This window comes from Alligator mississippiensis, chromosome 8 (assembly GCF_030867095.1).
Source record: "Alligator mississippiensis isolate rAllMis1 chromosome 8, rAllMis1, whole genome shotgun sequence".
Taxonomy (NCBI): Eukaryota; Metazoa; Chordata; order Crocodylia; family Alligatoridae; genus Alligator; species Alligator mississippiensis.
This window is the reverse complement of record NC_081831.1, coordinates 29905209-29922738: the sequence shown is the minus strand read 5'-3', so window position 1 is coordinate 29922738 and position 17530 is coordinate 29905209. Positions and strand designations below refer to the sequence as shown.

The 17530-nt window shown below is 46.9% G+C and overlaps 1 protein-coding gene across 5 annotated transcripts in view; it reads left to right on the top strand.

Annotated features, from left to right (window-relative positions):
• The window catches only part of GAS7 (growth arrest specific 7), a 292115-nt gene that overhangs the window by 206123 nt on the left and 68462 nt on the right, over positions 1–17530 (top strand). For all 5 annotated transcript variants that reach the window (XM_019498132.2, XM_014598581.3, XM_019498131.2 and 2 more), the window contains 2 exons: positions 5974–6063; positions 14608–14723. In XM_019498132.2, the coding sequence (XP_019353677.1) occupies positions 5974–6063; positions 14608–14723 (206 nt within the window). The remainder of the gene's footprint in view (positions 1–5973; positions 6064–14607; positions 14724–17530) is intronic.

The window sequence follows — 17530 nt, the reverse complement described above, 5'->3', positions numbered from 1 at the left end:
GGGGGTGCTTGAACTAAAGGTCATCAAACAAGCTTTAATTTAATCGCCCCACTGCCATTTTGAAGAGCGGAGACACTGATACACAAGACGTGGCTGCACTTTAATTAGAGTAGTTCTTGGAGCCACTCTAATTAAACCATTGCCCCTATCCCCCCACCCCAGGAACACATGTAAAAAGTACCCATTGTCACTGACTGGTTGCCAAAGGGCTTAACCATGTGCTAGAAATGCTGTTTTCATGGAGGACACCTGTGTGCAATTTCTTTAGTTGTGATGCTGGTGCACATTAGCTCCCACATGGTTCTTGACAGAATGGGACTTTAATCCAATGGCAAGGAGGCTAAGACAGTTGGAGATCTCATTCTGCTGCAGCCTTCATCTGTCTTCGCAGCTGTTGAGGTTCTGACATCTGCCTGCTTTGCCATTGAGGACTTCTAGACCCATGGCTGGGGGCTAGGCAGACTTATTATAGTGGCAACCTGTATTTGGCATAACATACCATGGTCAAAAGATATACATTGCTTTTCAGGAAGGAAAGCATTGCCTTTTACTGTCCCCACCACATCATCATGGGACGGCTGCTGCATGTTTTGTGACTCAGAGTTACTCCTGTTTATTTTGCAGTTAACCTTCCCTGAAGGTCATTACTCTATCTACCACCTGTGGACACACTGGGTAGTAGTACAGCTGTGCCACCAGAGGGTAGTTTAGAGGCAGAAGCTTTTGTAGCTTTTAACAACCAGCCTTGTCAGATGCACCTCTATGGTACCACCCTGTTCTACCTTCTACTGATGAATTAAATAAAATGGATAAGCAACATATGAAATGTTCCTGCCCCACTGGGAGGATAAACCCAGGCAGCTCTAGGGCTGTCTTCCTTTCTCTTATCTGTGCACATCTCTGGGCAGTTTCACTGAGCAGCATCCACAGACTCCTTGGATATCTTCAACGGGCAGTGGATGCTAGCTGGCGTTCTCTGCTTGGTGTCCCTCCTTGGAACTCCTTTGACCTGCACTCCTGTTCTTAGTTTTTCATCCTTTGTTCCAAATATTTAATTGGTATACAGTTAGTGGATTCCCTTTAACCATTGAGGCAGGCTTACCTGGCCAGCCAGCATGTAGCCTGCAACATATTACTTAATATACTTCCACACTGCATGTAGAATAAGATCACAACCTGTATGTAAGTTTCAAAATATGTCAGTAAGAGCAGAAAAATGCTGTTTGAGGCTATAAAGTGAAATGGGGTTCTGCCCTAAATATTAAACCAGAACAGTAGTTCTTTCCCTCCTTGTCCACGGAAAAAACAAGGTATTTCCATTTGGCTTTTTGCAAATTTGTTGGAGAATTCCATAATTTATCCAAAATATCTCCTACTTAGTGCAAGTCAAATTAATTGTACGACCCAACATTTGCCAGCTCATAAGGCCTAAACAGCATGCATCTACAAGCTATTTCTTGGCCTTTTCTCTAGAAGAGTCCTGTTGGCCAGCTTTCTGATAGTGTTGCTAGCACTTTCAGAATGACTGCTTTGACATAGGAGCCATCTGGTTCTGGTCTTATTTGCCATCTGATACCTTCTCCCAAATCACAGGCTGCCTCTGATTATCATTATTTGCATTGCCTTGGGGAGTCTCATGTGACTGATGAGTACAATATTTACCAGTCATTCAAAAGCAGAATGGTAAAATAAGGAAGGAATACAATATCAAGGCATGGATGTTCCTGGTGGGCAAGTCCCAAGACAGCTCCTTTCTAACCATCTCACGCAGAACATGCCCACACATTGGAGTCAACGCTGCCAATCATGGAAGAAGAGAGGAGACAAGAGTGTTACTGTGTTGACACAAATCCAAGACGAGACCCTTCCCCAACCTTGCTTGTCACAGACACAATTAGAAATGGCTCTCTTTTTGAGTTTCCCTTTGTTCCCTCCTGACCCTTTTCAAGGACCATTCTCCTGGCAGCCTTCTTCAACAGGAGGGGTCATCACCATCTCTTTCAGGGTGGTGGAATGCATTCTGGCCCACCTAAGAGAGAAGGGGTTCTTCAGTCCATGCTTTCTGATCCCAGAAGGAAAAGGAGTGTGGAGACCAATCCTGGACTTGAAGCTTCAATGGATGCATCTTTAAACTCCAATTCAAGATGGTCATATTAGCAGAGATTTATTTAATCTCTAATAGAAAGCTAATATATCTCAACATGCTGGATGCTTATTTCCCTATAAATATCTAACCTTTCTACCTGAAATACCAATGCTTTGTTGCAGTTCAGTCCTCCCTTTTTCACATCTCTACAGCCCAACAAATCTTTACTGTGCGCTAGTATTCAAACAAGTGTCAGGCACACCTCTTCTCCAGGCAAAGGAGCTCCATCCCCAGACTAATAAAATAAACCAGATATCTGACTTGTGTGTCTTAAAAACTTCAAACCAGGGCATGATACCACCCCTGGACTCATCTTCAGGTCCCCACACTGCCCTGCCCTCTGGTGTGAAGGCAGGAAGCAGCAGCCGGAGAAAGGAGAGGGAAGCCTGGAGACTCCGGCTACTATTGCAGGCAGAGTAATAGGGGCAGGTGGTTGAGAGCCTGAAGGTTGGAAATTAGCCCCTTACAGGTCACTATTTGGACAGTTCTGCCTCAAACCATTAACCGTTTCCAGGAATCCTGATTCTCAACATTCTACAGCTGTAAAATCACTTGTACAAAATTTCTCTGGCCGTTTTCCCCAAATACATTGAAAACGTCATACCAAAAATCACGTGAAGAAACAGCGGGGTGGGGGTGGAAGCACTTTAATTAGAGCAGCTCTTGGGAGCTGCTCTAATTAAAGTGCCTGCGGCATCTCGTGTATTCGGCATCCCACACTTCAAAACGGTGGCGGGTGCACTTTAACTAAAGCTGGTCAAATGAGCATACATTAACTAAAGTTCAAACGAGCTTTAATTAAAGCATCCCCACCCCCATTTTGAAGTGCAGGGTCGATGAATACATATTATGGCTCCTGGAGCATGCTAACTCAATTAACCAAGTCTGCTGCGCTGTGCTAATTAGCATGTGTTGGAGCAGGCATCATGTACTTGCATAGGTGCCCAGCAAGTCTTTGATCCTGGAATTGGGTCTCTCTGTTTATGTGTAAATGTGTACATGCATTGTCAGTGTCCTGTGGAAGTTAGTGGTGCTCCATATGAATACTGTAGTTCTGTGATGGCAAAGTAAAGTACTGAAAAGTTAAGAAATACTTCAATAAAGACTGCCCAGGCAGAATTAATTCTTCTTCTTTCTGTTTTCCATTCCGATAATTTAAATATATGATCACTGGCTTCTTTGTTCTTTTTTTCTGGAGAAATATGTCCCATTTAAATCAGAGCTTGCATTGTAATGCTGGGCAAGCTTGTTTAAAACCAGGCTTAAGCAATTGGCTGCTAATTGTGAGTTTCTCATCTCAATACCCCAAATGAAGCTCTGAGAGCTGATTTGGAGAAGTTCCAAATACTCACCAGCTCACGGTGACTTTAGCTGCAGCTGTAAGTACTCAGCAATTTGGAAACAAACAAGTGTCAGGCATTTCAAACTGGCACTTAGTCATTGAGGAATCCAAAATCAATGGGTATTTTCATAAATTTTGGCTGCAGGCTTTTTATGTCTTGGTTCCCCCATCTGTAAATTGAGAGTATTAATATCTCCCTACACCGCGGAAGTGCTGTGAAAGATGCATTCATTAATGTTCATGGAGTTGGATACTTTCATGATTAGTGCTATAGAAAAGTTAATGAGGAGATAAAATATTTAAGAGGCTTGGTTATAGGCAGGAAATAAAGCTTGGAACCATAGATTAAATAATGGACAAAAAAAATGGACAGTGGCTTCATAATGCATATACAAAAGAGGGTAGCATTAACATTGCCTGAACAGTTCTTTTTCCAGTTTCTGTGGCTTTATGAAGTTGCTGGTTAGGCTTACCCTTCCATTAGTTCCATCCCAGAGGTCTGTAAAAGCTGCCACTTAGAGCTCAATATTACACTTTCACACTGCTTTAATCTGTGAACAAAGGTATCCAAAAGTCTTGTAGTACCTCAAGGGAGATTTATAAAGATGGAAATTAGACTTTTTTTTAACTCTGTGGCTATAGGGGACAAGATCAGGAACAGTGGTCTCAAACTGCATCAGAGGAAGTTTAGGTTGGAAATTAGGAAGCACTTTCTGACTGTGGGGGTGGTCAAGCATTGGAACAGGCCACCCAGAGAAGTTGTGGAATCTCTATCCCTGGAAATGTTCAAGAACAGGTTGGACAGACCCTTGGCTGAGTTGGTTTAGTCAGGGTGATCTCGCCATGAGCAGGTGGCTGGAGCGCATGACCTCATGAGGTCCCTTTCAGTCCTACTTTCCTATGATCCTATGAACCTTGAATCCTGAACATTTTGATTTTCTGTTTGATCCAAGAGCCTGCACAGTGGATTTGTGGATTAAGAAGAATTTCTTCTGTTGTGGTTGTGCAGAGAGAGAATATGTTAGGAGAGCACTGCTTACTATCAAAAGCTTTTGATATTCAAAAGATTTTAATATTCTCTGTTGCATAACTCCTAGGCGGCGCCGCACGCTGCCCCCCCCCCCCCCCGCCGATTAATCAAGTCATCAGTCAATACTAAGGGCCTGTCTACAGCTGGGGTTATTCTGGAATAAGTTAGATTCACACCCTACCCTAATCCAAAAAAAATTCCAAATGTAGACAAACCTTAGTAGTTATACAGCTTTATTACTGTAATATATTTCCTTCCTTTCCACTTCATTTAGTAGCTGCCAATTCCTATATAACGGTCATCAACTTGCAAAATGTTGTCTGTGGGTACCTATGCCTGTAGGAAGCCCATTTAATTATTCACAGGCACAGTTCAGCCACAATTCAGAACATTTGCAGGTTCAGGATATTCATTTGAAGATTTATGCATAGCAGTTGTAGTAAATAATTTGTATTGATCATAGTTTCAACAGGGATTGTGGTTTCTTATTCCTGGACTAGCTGTTAACTGTTGGGTCCCTCCAGATGCTAACTACCTTGTTCATCCCTGTTGATCTAATTGACTTGCTTATTACCTCTCATGGCAGTGTTCACTTTCCCTTTCCTTTCTTTCTTTCTGCCAGTCCACTTGTAACATCTGATAAAGTAGGCTGCTGCCTGTGAAAGCTCAGACATCTCTGAACCATTTTGTCTTTAAGCTTGCCACCCTGTTCAACCTTCTACCTGACTTTAGACTAACATGGCTACCCACCTCTATAATTAATTTTGTAATTCTATCAGAAGATTGCCTTGTTTAACATGCTGTTTGTAATATTGTAATATTTTCAGTACCACCTGTTGCTGTTCTGTTACATGTTTGCAGATTTTTTTTTTGTAGTAGTCTTTGTTCCATGATTACCAAAGGGGGACAGTAAAACTCCTTGGATGATAGCTGGCAAAATTGCTCATCTTTCTTCAGTAAATTGGTGTCTTATTTGCTTCTCATCAAGCTGTTGCTAGTTCATGCTCTCAATGGCTTTTCAGGGTGAGAAGCTGCAGTAATTGCACAAGCACAGCTTTGTGAAAACATGGTTATTCTGCTTCTGTTCCAGAACTAGAGTGTGTAAAGCTAGCTCAGGTGCCTCTGCAGCATGCCTGGCAAGAGAACTATGGGATAGGCTATGAGGCCATATATGAGTGGTGTTAGAGGTCTGGGGGCAAGTGAGACTGTGCATGGGAATAAGGAGAGGGTTGGGCTGTGGCTGTATAGGGAACTGGAGATGTGCCATGGAATCAAAAAAGATTGAAAACCAGTTGTCTGTGTTTCAGAGTTCACCAAATAATTCTCCTACACAAAGATGCATGTCAGCTAGGCTTACTGATTTATAGATGCATAATTTATTACGTATATGCTTATCCGTGGCTAAATCTACAAGCATTTGTTGCTTTCTAACTGCCTTTTCCTGGATTTCTGCAGATAAATTGTGTCACTTTTCCCCATCCGGACACAATGCCAGAACAACAGTTGCTGAAACCCTCTGAATGGAGCTACTGTGATTATTTCTGGGTAAGTAGGCAGCCAGCATGTGCTGTACACTGAAGCTTTTGAGCTTGAGGAGTGTTAGAATTCAAGCTGAATGATATTCAGTAGGAGCACTGCTGCTGGGTCTTTAATGAAGTACTTGTTTCCGTTGGAAGTACAAGGGTTTCTCTATACCCCTTGCTTCTGCCTGCAGAAGACAGTGCGTTTAGAAACATTGAATTTCCCTGGGGAGAGAGAGGAAAACCAAGGGAAGGGTTGAAAAGCAAGAGTGTGAACAGAACTCCTCAAGAGAGAGGCTTGTTTTCCTCACCTCCAAGCATTAGAGCAGGCTGGACTAAGGACAGAGATAGCAGTTAAGGCTCTAAGACAGGGGCGGGCAATTATTTTGGACGGAGAGCCGCTTACCCAGTTTCGGCAGGCTGTTGAGAGCCTCATGGGTAGCCCCGCCCCTTGACAGGTGCCCCGCCCCCTGGTTACCATCTTGAGACCAATGTCCCCATGTCTTGAGACCAGTGTCCCAGGGCCAGCACCGGTGGGGCCCAAAGCGGGGCACAGGCTGGCATGGGTCTGTGAAACTGGGCTGGGCTGTACCAGCAGAGAGAGGGGGGATCTGGCCCAGCTCCATAGAGCCCCTTCCAGCTGGGACCCCGCGCTCCTGCCACCCTGCTCTGGGCCCCACCGGCACTGGCCCCGGGACACGGGTGAGGGGTCTGTGCTCCCACTGGCTCCCGCACCTGCTCACTCCCAGTGGCCCCCAGCCCTGCGGTACAGGTGGGGGGCATTGCACAGCCCTGACCCCCTGAACGCTGGCAGGGAAGAAGCTGATTCTGAGTGCAGGGAAAGGTGGCCCCCCCGCCAGCCCCGTGGCAGGCGCTCCCTGCTGCAGGCGCTCGCAGCCCAGGCGGGGCTGTCTGGAGCAGGCACAGGCAGCCCCATGCAGGCTGCAAGCAGCTACAGCATGGGGCGCTGGCCACGGGGCGAACGAGGGGCCGCTTTTCCCTGCACTTAGCACCAGCTTGTAACTTGGCCCCGCTGCCAGCCTGGGCCCCACGCTGGCTCCAGGCTTGCCCATCAACGGCAGCAGCTGTGGCCCCCCGCTTGCCATGCCGGGCAGTGTTGGCTGCTGCTGCCTGCCCAGAGCTCACGCGCTGGGCAGCCCAGAGGCAGTGGTGGCAAACACTGCCCAGTGCAGCAAGCAGGGGGGCCACAGGTGCTGTCGCCACATGCAGTCCCGATGGGCGAGCCTGGAACTAGCGGGGCCCAGGCTGGCAGCGGGGCTGGGTTACAAGGAGGTGCTGAGCACAGGGGGGGAAAAGCGACCTCTTGCCCGCCCCATGGCCAGCGCTCCCTGCTGCAGCCACTCACAGCCCACGCGGGGCTGTCTGAAGCAGGCACAGGCAGCCCCACATGGGCTGCGAGCGGCTTCAGCAGTGGGCGCCAGCCACAGGAAGGGCGAGGAGCTGCTTTCCCCCCCGTGCTCAGCTTTTCCCCGGACTCCTTCCTTGCCTGGGGTCCTCCCCGTCCTCCCCTTCCCCCTTACCTGCAATTCCGGCATGGAGCAGCCACGTGCTCCCAGGCCAGAAGCCCCTGGTGGGATTTCTGGCTGACTGGTGGGACTGTGCAGGCCCTGCTGTTGTGGGAGCCCGCCAGGCTTCCTCTGGGTCCTACTGCCTTTGGTTCCTGTCATTTTTGACAGGAAGCAAGGGCAGGTAAATATTAATTTTCTAAATTTTTTAGGGGCCCCGCAGGCCAGATAGAATGGCCTCGTGGGCCGAATCTGGCGCGCGAGCTGTATTTTGCCCACCCCTGCTCTAAGAAGAGATATGAAGGAGGTCAAGAAAGAGGTGGTGTGACTTTGAGACACTCAGAAGGCACTTAGTATGAGTTAAAGAGTTTCAACATGAGGACACTAATGTTTTAACTGCCATTAGTATGGTCTAAGTGTAATGTGTAACTTCACCTTGAGAATAGTGTGTCTGAGGAGGAAGTAATGAGGGACTTGATGGAGGATGGCCTTCTCTAGAACCACCTGCAAATCATAAGCCACTGTTTCTGGGTCCGAAATACATGGAGCAGTTGGTGGGAATGGGTAATCCTGAGGATCTAGAATGATGAGCAGTAGCAGCAGGACTTCAGGATGAGCAAGGTCATATTCCACAAAATGCAGCAAGCTGGCCCTGTAACTTCAGAAGTAAACAACTGACATGAGGGTGCCAGTGTACTGGGAGAAGTACATGAGAATTGCCATCTGGAAGATTGGAGTTCCCAATAGCTTCCAAAGTGGTCACCAACCACTTCAGCTTGCACAAGTCCACATCTGGATTGGACAAACACAAGGGGTTCCACACCACTTGGAAAATGTGAGTTCTGTAGTTCCTCTGCCTCTGCAACCTTCAGGAAGTCATGCTGAGTTTCTGAACTACATCACAGCCATTGATTTGAATACATGTTCTCATCCTATAACTAGTATACTGTATCTTAGAGTACATCAACTGCAAGGGGTACTTCTGCATCATGTTACAGGGTACTGTGGACCATCATGGACAGGTCACACCACTGATGCCAGATGATTGGGCAATGTTCATGATCCCAGGGTCTTCATGAACTGCATCCTGGAGCCCCTGGTATTGGGAGTATTTGCCTGCAATGCTTCTGGCATAGAACTATGAGAGGTGATTGTTTGCCCTCTGGAGCAGCTTGCCCACTCCTCCTATGGCTCATGAAGTCCTACCTGGATATTTTGGTGCCAAGCCACAATGGAGATTTGGGGCACTTATACACGTGCCCAATGCCTGCTCTAATGCATGCTAATTGGCAAATTAATTGAGTCTGCTGGAGTGTGCTAATTAGCATGCTTCAGCAGCCTCAGCATCATGTGTATTCAATGTCCCTGCGCTTCAGAATGGTGGCAGAAGAGCTTTAGTTAAAGCACATCCACTGCCATTTTGAAGCTTGGGGACGTTGAATACATGAAATGCTGTGGGCATTTTAGTTAGAATGAATCCTGAGAGCTGCTCTAATTAAAGTGCCCCTCTTCCTGAGATTTTCCCCTGACTCCAAGATCCCTTTCCCCTGTCGTGGTATTCAGAATGGTACCCCCCAGTCTATAGGTCTATTGGAGATTCTTTCTCCCCAGGTGCAGCACCTTGCACTTGTTAAATTGCATCCTATTCTGATCCGCCCACTTCCCCAACCTATCCAAATCCACCTGAATTCACTCCCTGCCCTCCAGTGTGTTTACTATACCCCATAGTTTGGTGTTGTCTGCGAATTTGGACAGAGTGCTTTCAACACCCTCATCCAAATCACTGGTGAAGATATTGAACAGTACTGGTCCAAGGACAGAGCCCTGGGGGACACCACTGCCCACATCTTTCCAGGAAGAAAACGACCCGTCCACCACCACTCTCTGGGTGCGTCCCATAAGACAGCTTTTCACCCACCTTACTGTGAAAAAATCCACATCACAGCTACTCAGTTTGCTTGTGAGAATTGGGTGTGATGCTTTCTCAAAAGTCTTTTTAAAATCCAAGTAAATGACATCTATCTCTACTCCTGCATCTAAGCACTTTGTGACCTGGTCATAAAAAGAGACCAAGTTAGTTGGGCAGGATCTGCCTGCTACAAACCCATGCTGGTTGCCCCTTAACATTGTATTACCCACTGCCCCCTCCCCCCCCCCATGTGATCCTTTATGATGTTTTCTAAGATCTTGCCAAGAACAGAGGTGAGGCTAACTGGCCTATAATTACCTAGGCCCTCCTTCCTCCCCTTCTTGAAAATAGGGACATCACTGACCCTTTTCCAGTCTTCTGGGACCTGTCCTGAAAGCCACAAGTGCTCAGTGGTTTCGCTAAGATGCTGGCCAATTCCTTTAGTACCCTTGGGTGAAGATCATCGGGGCCTGCCCACTTAAATATGTCCAAGTACCCCTTCACTTGGTCAGTGCTAACTGTTGGTGGATTGGTATTTCTCTCACGCCAGACTAAAGTCTTGTTGGGAGCTGTGTTTGTATCTGTGTCCAGGAACACAGGTGCAAAGAAATCATTTAAGAGCTCTGCTTTATCCATCTTATCTGTTACGAGTTGCCCAAGTTCATTCTATAGCCGTCCTACGTTACCCTGCGCCTTCTTGCTCTCTATGTACTTAAAGAATGTCTTTTTGTTACTCTTACTCTTAATCTCAAATCAATTCACCCTTCTGCTCAGGCTAGTTGGCTTCAACCAAAAGTTCTTCTCAAAAAAGAAGGACCACAAGTCCAAAACTAAACTAAGCCTAAATTGCTTCAGTCCTCAATGTGTCCATCAAACTGTTCATGGCTGTCTAATTTGTACAGTCCTGTGAATCCTCAGTCTCCCACATTCAAGTCCCAGCTGTAGCTCTGGACCCAGACCTCCTTGGTCAAGACCAACACCCCCCTCGGGACAGATTTTGCTTAAAATGCCCCACGCTAGGGCAGGCTGGCTACATTCCCTCTCTCCTTTTCCTTCAGCAACACAGTCTGGGAAGGAAGGAGGAGAGAAAAAACCTAAACTAAGAGAGAAGAAAAACTCAAACTAAGCTCAAAAGGGCACGGCCCCTTTAAGACTCATGGATACTTCTCCCTTTTTGCAGTCTCTTTGCTGCCTCATCTTCTGGCATGCCTATTCTGCTCTGTTCTGCTTGGCTCTGTCAGTCCATTCCCCAGCAGGCTATCTCCTTCCCCCAGCTAGGGTTTCCCCAGCTGCTTTTGGGCCAGAGCTTGAGCCATCTACTGTCGGAGTCTCTGAGTTCAAGAAGAGCTGTTCCTGTCCCCATGTCCTGAAGTTGTTTGGAAGGATATTGCTGTAGAGCTCCCATCCATGCTGGTGAAAGAACTCTGGGTTCTTATAGTGGAGAAGGGTATAGGGAGAACTCTGGGTTCTTATAGTGTGGTATATGGTTGGGTTGGGTGAAAGACAGGGTGAGGGATGTTCTCGTACTGCTAGAAGAAGTAGTGCATCTTGGTAACCTTGCCTTCTGGAAGGCCAAGCAAGTTCTAGTGCCATCTCAGAGGGATTGGGATTGGCTTTCAGAGTCCGAGTAAGGCAGCATGAATTCCTTCTGAAGAATCTTGAGTACCTTCTTCTGACAGATTGGGAGAGGGGGCACATGATAATGGTTTATAAAATATTAAATTCTGCAGAGAAAGTAAATAAGGGTTTATTATTTACATTCTCTCACAATACTAAAAGTAGGGAGCATAAAATGAAACTATTTGGTAGCATGTTTAAAACAAAAGTTTTTTCACACAGCAAGTAATTAACTTGTGAAACTCATTGCCATAAGAAATTGTGGAGGCTGGTAGCTTAACCCAGTTCAGAAAGGAATTGGATCAATATTTTGGGGAAAGGTCCATTAGTAGGTATTGTATGTGGTAAGTAGGAGCACAGCTTCTGAATTGGAACTTCTTAAACCTCTGACTGCTGGAAGCTGCAATGGAAGAGGAGCAGGGAGTGGAAAAGTCTGGACATGTCCTGTACACCCTCCCCCTCAGCATTTGCTCTTTTTTGCTATGTGACTGTAATGTTCCGCATTTTGGGTTTTTATTTAAATAAATAAATAAATAAATAAATCAGGATTTTTCAGGGTTTATCTTCCAAACATAAAAACTGGGTTGAAACTGGAAGAAAAGGAAAACAATCGGTTTAAATCGGGGAAAATAATGAGGGGGGGGGCTAAGTGCATGTGCACACGTGTACATATGCCCCCCCCCCCCTTCCCCTTGGGCAGGAAAGTCTGCGGAAGGAAAAGTGGGAGAGGGGAACCTGCCACCTCCCAGCCCGGCACTGGCCCTGGCTGCCTTCCCACACTGGCTCTACACCTCCCAGGGGGCCATGACCAAGGGGAGGGGGCAGGGGCGGGGGCAGGGGCAGGGCAGGGCCAGTCTCAGCTGTGCCGCTGGGCTGGAGGGGAAAGAGCCCCCGGCACCCTCGCGCCCACCCTGCCAGGCACTGCCCAGCCAGGGTGGGCTGCAGGACAGAGCTGTGGCTTGTCCAGGGGGTGCGGATGGTGGCTCCCACCGCTTAATGGGTCCCAGGAGGCATGGGGAGCATGTGAAAAATGGGTATAAATCAGTAAAACCCAAATAACTTCAATAAAAATATAAGGTATTTATTGGTAACATTCAGTAAAAACTAAAAATGCAGAATGCTACGTGTGAGACAGGATAAGGAGCTTGATGGACCTATGGTCTGACCCAGTAAATGGCAGTTCATATGTTCTAATAAAAATTGCCCACAGCCGAACAGGTGGAACAGCATTTGCACAGAACCGTAGATTCACTCCTTTCACCTACCTTCCTTGACTGCCAGAGCTTCATGTACAAAGTGAGTGAATGTAATGGACAGGGTGATTTTCACTCTTCAGAGTACACAGTTAAAACCTATTATCTGTTCACTCATTTATCTTCCCCTTGAAGTTAACATCCTCTGAGATATTTAAAATTTGTAGACTGTAAGAGGAGGGCTCCCTGAGCTTCTCTGATAACAGCAGCCTTGCAGTAGTGGAGCTTTCTAGCTTCCACAGAGAGACCTTTTAGAGGGTACAAGTAGATTGGAGAGTATTGGGAGTCTAAGCTTTGGCAGGGGCACCTTTCATGTAGGGACTTCAGGAAGCTGGTGTGGGAGTAGTAGACCCTCCCAGGAACAATGGGGAGGAGGGGTAAGAGGCACACTCTACACGGGTGCTGATAAGCTCATTCCAGAAAGTCAATAGAGACTGACACCCCAAAACAACAGTCTCCTAGTGGCCCAAGAGAAGTTTCCTAAGTGGTCACCATTATTTTTCCCTGAAAGGACAAAATGTGCACAACTCCCTACAAGGCATAAATTGGATTAGTGGAAGAGATGCCACCCCCAATGCCTGATGTGAAACCCACAGTCAAGCCCCAGTATAGCAGACTGCCATAGGATCTGTTAGCACTCTGCTTTCTGAGTGTCCTAGGTGATGGCAGCATCCTCACTCACTAAGGTCCCCTGGCTATCCCAGAGACTGCCTGTGGATATCTCAGCCCCAAATCTACTACTGGAACCCCCTTTCAAAATGGTTTGGACTCCAGACTCCATCTCCCACCACTCTGAGTAATCTAATACCATGGACCAGCAAGTGTACATTTGCTGAACTAGTCATATGCCAGACATGGCACAAAGCAAGTCTCTGGTTACTTGTAGCTATTTTGAGGGAAGCAGGTAACAGAATCAGGGATGTCATCAGAGTGTAGGTGCACTGCTGCTCACCAGCAACTTCAGTGCCTAACTGTGCAAGTTTCTCTGAAAGCCCTAGGTCCTGAGAATGCAGCAAGGTGTAGCGGGGGATGATGCCAGAATGGTTGGGTGGGATGAAGGCAGGATGGTAAGCTGGTTGTTGTCATGTTAGTGCTATCCAAGGTGTCTCAAATAAGATGAGGAACTCTGCACAATCCTTCTGTTCTATGTCATCATTGTCATTGGCTAGCTCTGGGTCACCAACGAAGCAGGGGTCGATGGAGTTGTCACCCATGATGATCTGAGAGAGGACCTCATAGTAAATGTATGTTGCCCAATAGGCACCTGAAGCTCAGATGGCATCACAGACTCTTTATGTACTGTGCGTTCAGGATCTTTGTGTTGGTCCAGCACTGATGCCAGCCCAAATTGTCCTCACATAGTGCCATCTCTGCTGTGATGCATTTGTTTTTTGGCTTGGTTTTGATAGCTCTTACCAAGGATCTTCTGAGTGTTCTCCACATCCCAGATGAAAAGGAGGTCTAGAATTTTTTGTTGCCTCCAGTTACCAGAGAGTTGTGCAGATACAGGCATTCTGTGATATAAAATGTTCATTTGCTGGGTGACAGTGCTTGTGATCCCAAGGCAGAAGAGTTAGGTATGATTCAGTGGGGTCATCTTAAGGAAGTGGGAGGAAAGGGTGGGAAGTAAAGCACTGTAGGCTGACCAACGCTATTACACTTACAGTAAAGTACTTCATAATTGTTTCTGCTTCAGTGAGGGCAATTTTCATACAGTTTGGGGCAATTTGTAACATTGTAGCATGGTGTGTCTTTCATTGTTTCATTTTATGTAGTGCTTTTAAGGCACTAGAACCTCTACACAATGGTCTGTCTGTTCCCTAAGAGAAAGATGGCTGTATTTCCCCCGTGGTGCAACTACTCTGAAGGCAGTGCAGTTAGCTTAGAGATAAAGTGAACAAATAATAAATATACATTATTTAAAGAATGAATGAATGAATTGTACTAAGAGATGGTCTGTAAAATGAGGTACTTTTTTCCATATGGAAAAACAGCTGTTGCACAGTGATTACTATTGTCAACTTACAAGTAAGGTGGGGGACAGTTTCATTCAACTGTCACTTGAGAGAGATTTCAAAATGTTCTGATCATCCATGCATATCCTCGAAGGAATCGCATGCAAAAGAAATCATTTACTCAGAACCATGCATTGCTTGGCATTGTCAGCATTACTGCATGTTGACATATTTAGAATTGAAATTACTGTTCAACAATTGCTGACATTTCATGTGTTCATCACATCCTAAATGTTGTTTCCATTCCAGGCTGATAAAAAGGATTCACAAGGGAACAACACTGTTCCAGGGTTTGAAATTCTTCTTCAAAAGCAACTTAAGGGGAAACAAATGCAGAAAGAAATGGCAGAGTTCATTCGAGAAAGGTAATTAGCAGCTAGCTCTTATGTTGATTATTTCCAGCAGTTTACTATTTGTTTGTTTGTTTGTTTGTTTATTATTTCTATTAGGCAAGCACATAGCCTGTATTATGGCATTTATTCATCTTTTATTAAAACACACGCACTATTTTGTTAAGTCATCTGGAGTCTCCAGACTTCCCTAGACAGTTACCACAGCCTTCACTGGTAAGGGTCTCACTTCTTAACAGTTACAGGGCAGTTCCTCCCTTTAAGGGAGGAACTGCCCTGTAACTGTTAAGAAGCAACAGTTTTAAGGGAATAAACTGCCCTGTAACTGTATTTTTGGCTGTTGGTGGAACAGCCAAAAAAAAAAAATCCTAGCTGTGAGCCATTTGCACAGGTAGAGAGTGCCCCACTGGGAACTTTAAACACTCCCAGGAGAGTAGGCAAAACAAGGAGGAAGCTACTTGCTACAAGGAGGAGCCAGGCTGCTGTGCTGGGGCCAGAGGGAAAAAAAGGGGCTGTCTTCCTAGTGTCTTGAACAGGAGAGAGGGATTTTGTGTTGTTTGTTTGTTTGTTTGTTTGTTTGTTTGTTTGTTTGTTTGTTTGTTTAAAAACTGAACTCTGCTTTACAGCACTGGCAAAAGCCAGTAAACTAAGGGACCTGCTTACCCTCACCTATAGCCTAGTCAAGGGGTGCTGATAGATGTTCAGCCGCTACTCTAACACATGGCACTTTATGTAAAGTGCCTCGAGGTACAGCATTCCCCTCCCTTGCCCCCCCAAACAAATGTTTCCCTTTGGGGGTGGGAATTAAACTTCTCTTTGGAGCTGATCCAGCCCAAGGAGCCTGCCTGCAGGCTCTCTCCCCTAGCCTTCCCTCCCTCCCCCCAGCTCCAGTGCTGTCTGCAGGAGGGGGGAATGGGCTGCGGGCTGGGGCTTGCCCAGCCTAGGCTGGGGTGGGGGTACTAAGGGGGGAGCCACAAGGCAATGGGGAAGTTCCACTCCACCCCCCCGCTCCAGCTCAGGCTGGGCAGCTTGTTCCTTCCCTCTGCCCTTATCCCTTCCTGCAAATAGCACCAGGGGTGGGGTTGGGCTGGATGAGCCCAGCCCTGATTGTGCAACAGATTGACCCTAGGAAACAGAAGCTCCTATAGGTCCTTCAAAATTGAACATCTTCATCTGATCCTTCATTTGACAAAGGTCAATTTGTCGCACGATTGGCCCTTTTTAAAGCAATTTGCAGCCATCGCGGCATGGCTGTAAAGCACTTTTGTTGTGATCATGTGGCAAATACAACTTCTGTCCGTGCTTATGTCATTCTTCCAGGAGGAGAAATTGAATAATATGCACAGAACCAATTTGCTTATATTGAAAGGAAACGTTCTTCATTGTTAGACCAATGAGGCAGTGGAATAGATTGCCTAGGGATGTCACTGGTCGGGGATGAACTGGGCATAGCTATGCCTTCATTCTGCTATGGGTATTTCCCATGATTCTGGGCACTGCTGGTTGCCTCATGGAGCTGGGAGGGAATGCCACCCCCACACCTGCTGCCACATATGTCAGAGTTCATTTGTGTTTAAGCGGCATTGAGTGTCGGCTGCACCCAAGGCTGAGAATTTTATCTAGCATATACCAGTGCTCCTGCTGGAGCTTAAAGGTAGAGGTTTCTGGTTAGCGGGTCTTCCCCTCTGCTCGGGGTCAGACCAATCACCATATTTGGGGTCAGGAAGAAATTCTACTCCATGGTCAGATTGGTATGGACTGTAGAGCTTTTTTCCATCCTGTGTAGCAGGGGAGTAGCCCTCTTCCTGGGATCTCTCAAGTGCATTTTAACAACCCTGCAGCAGCACAACTTTGACCACTGTGGTCCCCTGGCTTTACCTGTACAGGTTAGGGTGTCACCTCTTGTGGTTTTGTCAGGGTTGACTGTCATAGAATCATAGAAGTAGGGTCGGAAGGGACCTTGTAGATCTTCAAGTCCGACCCCCTGCCTGGGCAGGAGAGAAACTGGGCTCAAGGGACCCCAGCCATGTAGGCATTGAGCCGCTTCATAAAGACCCCAGAGTAGGAGCCAGCACCACTTCCCTTGGAAGTTGGTTCCAGATCCTAGCCTCCCTCACTGTGAAGTAGTTCCTACGGATGTCTAATCTGAAACTACTCTCCAACAACTTGTGGCCGTTACTTCTTGTTATCCCGTGGGGCGCTAGGGAAACAAGGTCTCCCCCAAACCCTTCTGGTCCCCCCTAGTGAGTTTATAGATGGTCACCAGTTCCCCCGTCAGCCTTCTCTTGTGAAGGCTGAACAGGTTCAGGTCCCGTAGCCTCTTATTGTAGGGTCTGCCCTGCTGTCCCCAGATCATGCAGGTGGCCCTCCTCTGGACACTCTCAATGTTGTCCACATCCCTCTTGAAGTGGGGTGCCCAGAACTGGACACAGTACTCCAGCTGTGGCCTGACCAGTGTCGTGTAGAGGGGGAGGATCACCTCCTTGGCCCTACCCAAGATGCACCTGTGGATGCACGATAGGGTCCGGTTAGCCCTGCCGACCGTGACCTCGCATTGTCGGCCCATGTTCATCTTGGAGTCAATGATGACTCCAAGATCCCTTTCTGCCTCCGTGCTCTCAAGAAGGGAGTTTCCCATCTATAAGTGTGCTGCCGGTTACTACTGCCCAAGTGCAGCACCTTGCACTTGTCCGTATTGAAACGCAATGTTTGAAATGCAACTGTGTAGTTTTGCTAAGAGGTTAGACAGTGGATTTGTATAGGACAGTTTGGATAGGGATAATCTTGCGTCAGGCAGTGGGGTGGACTAGATCAGTGGTGTC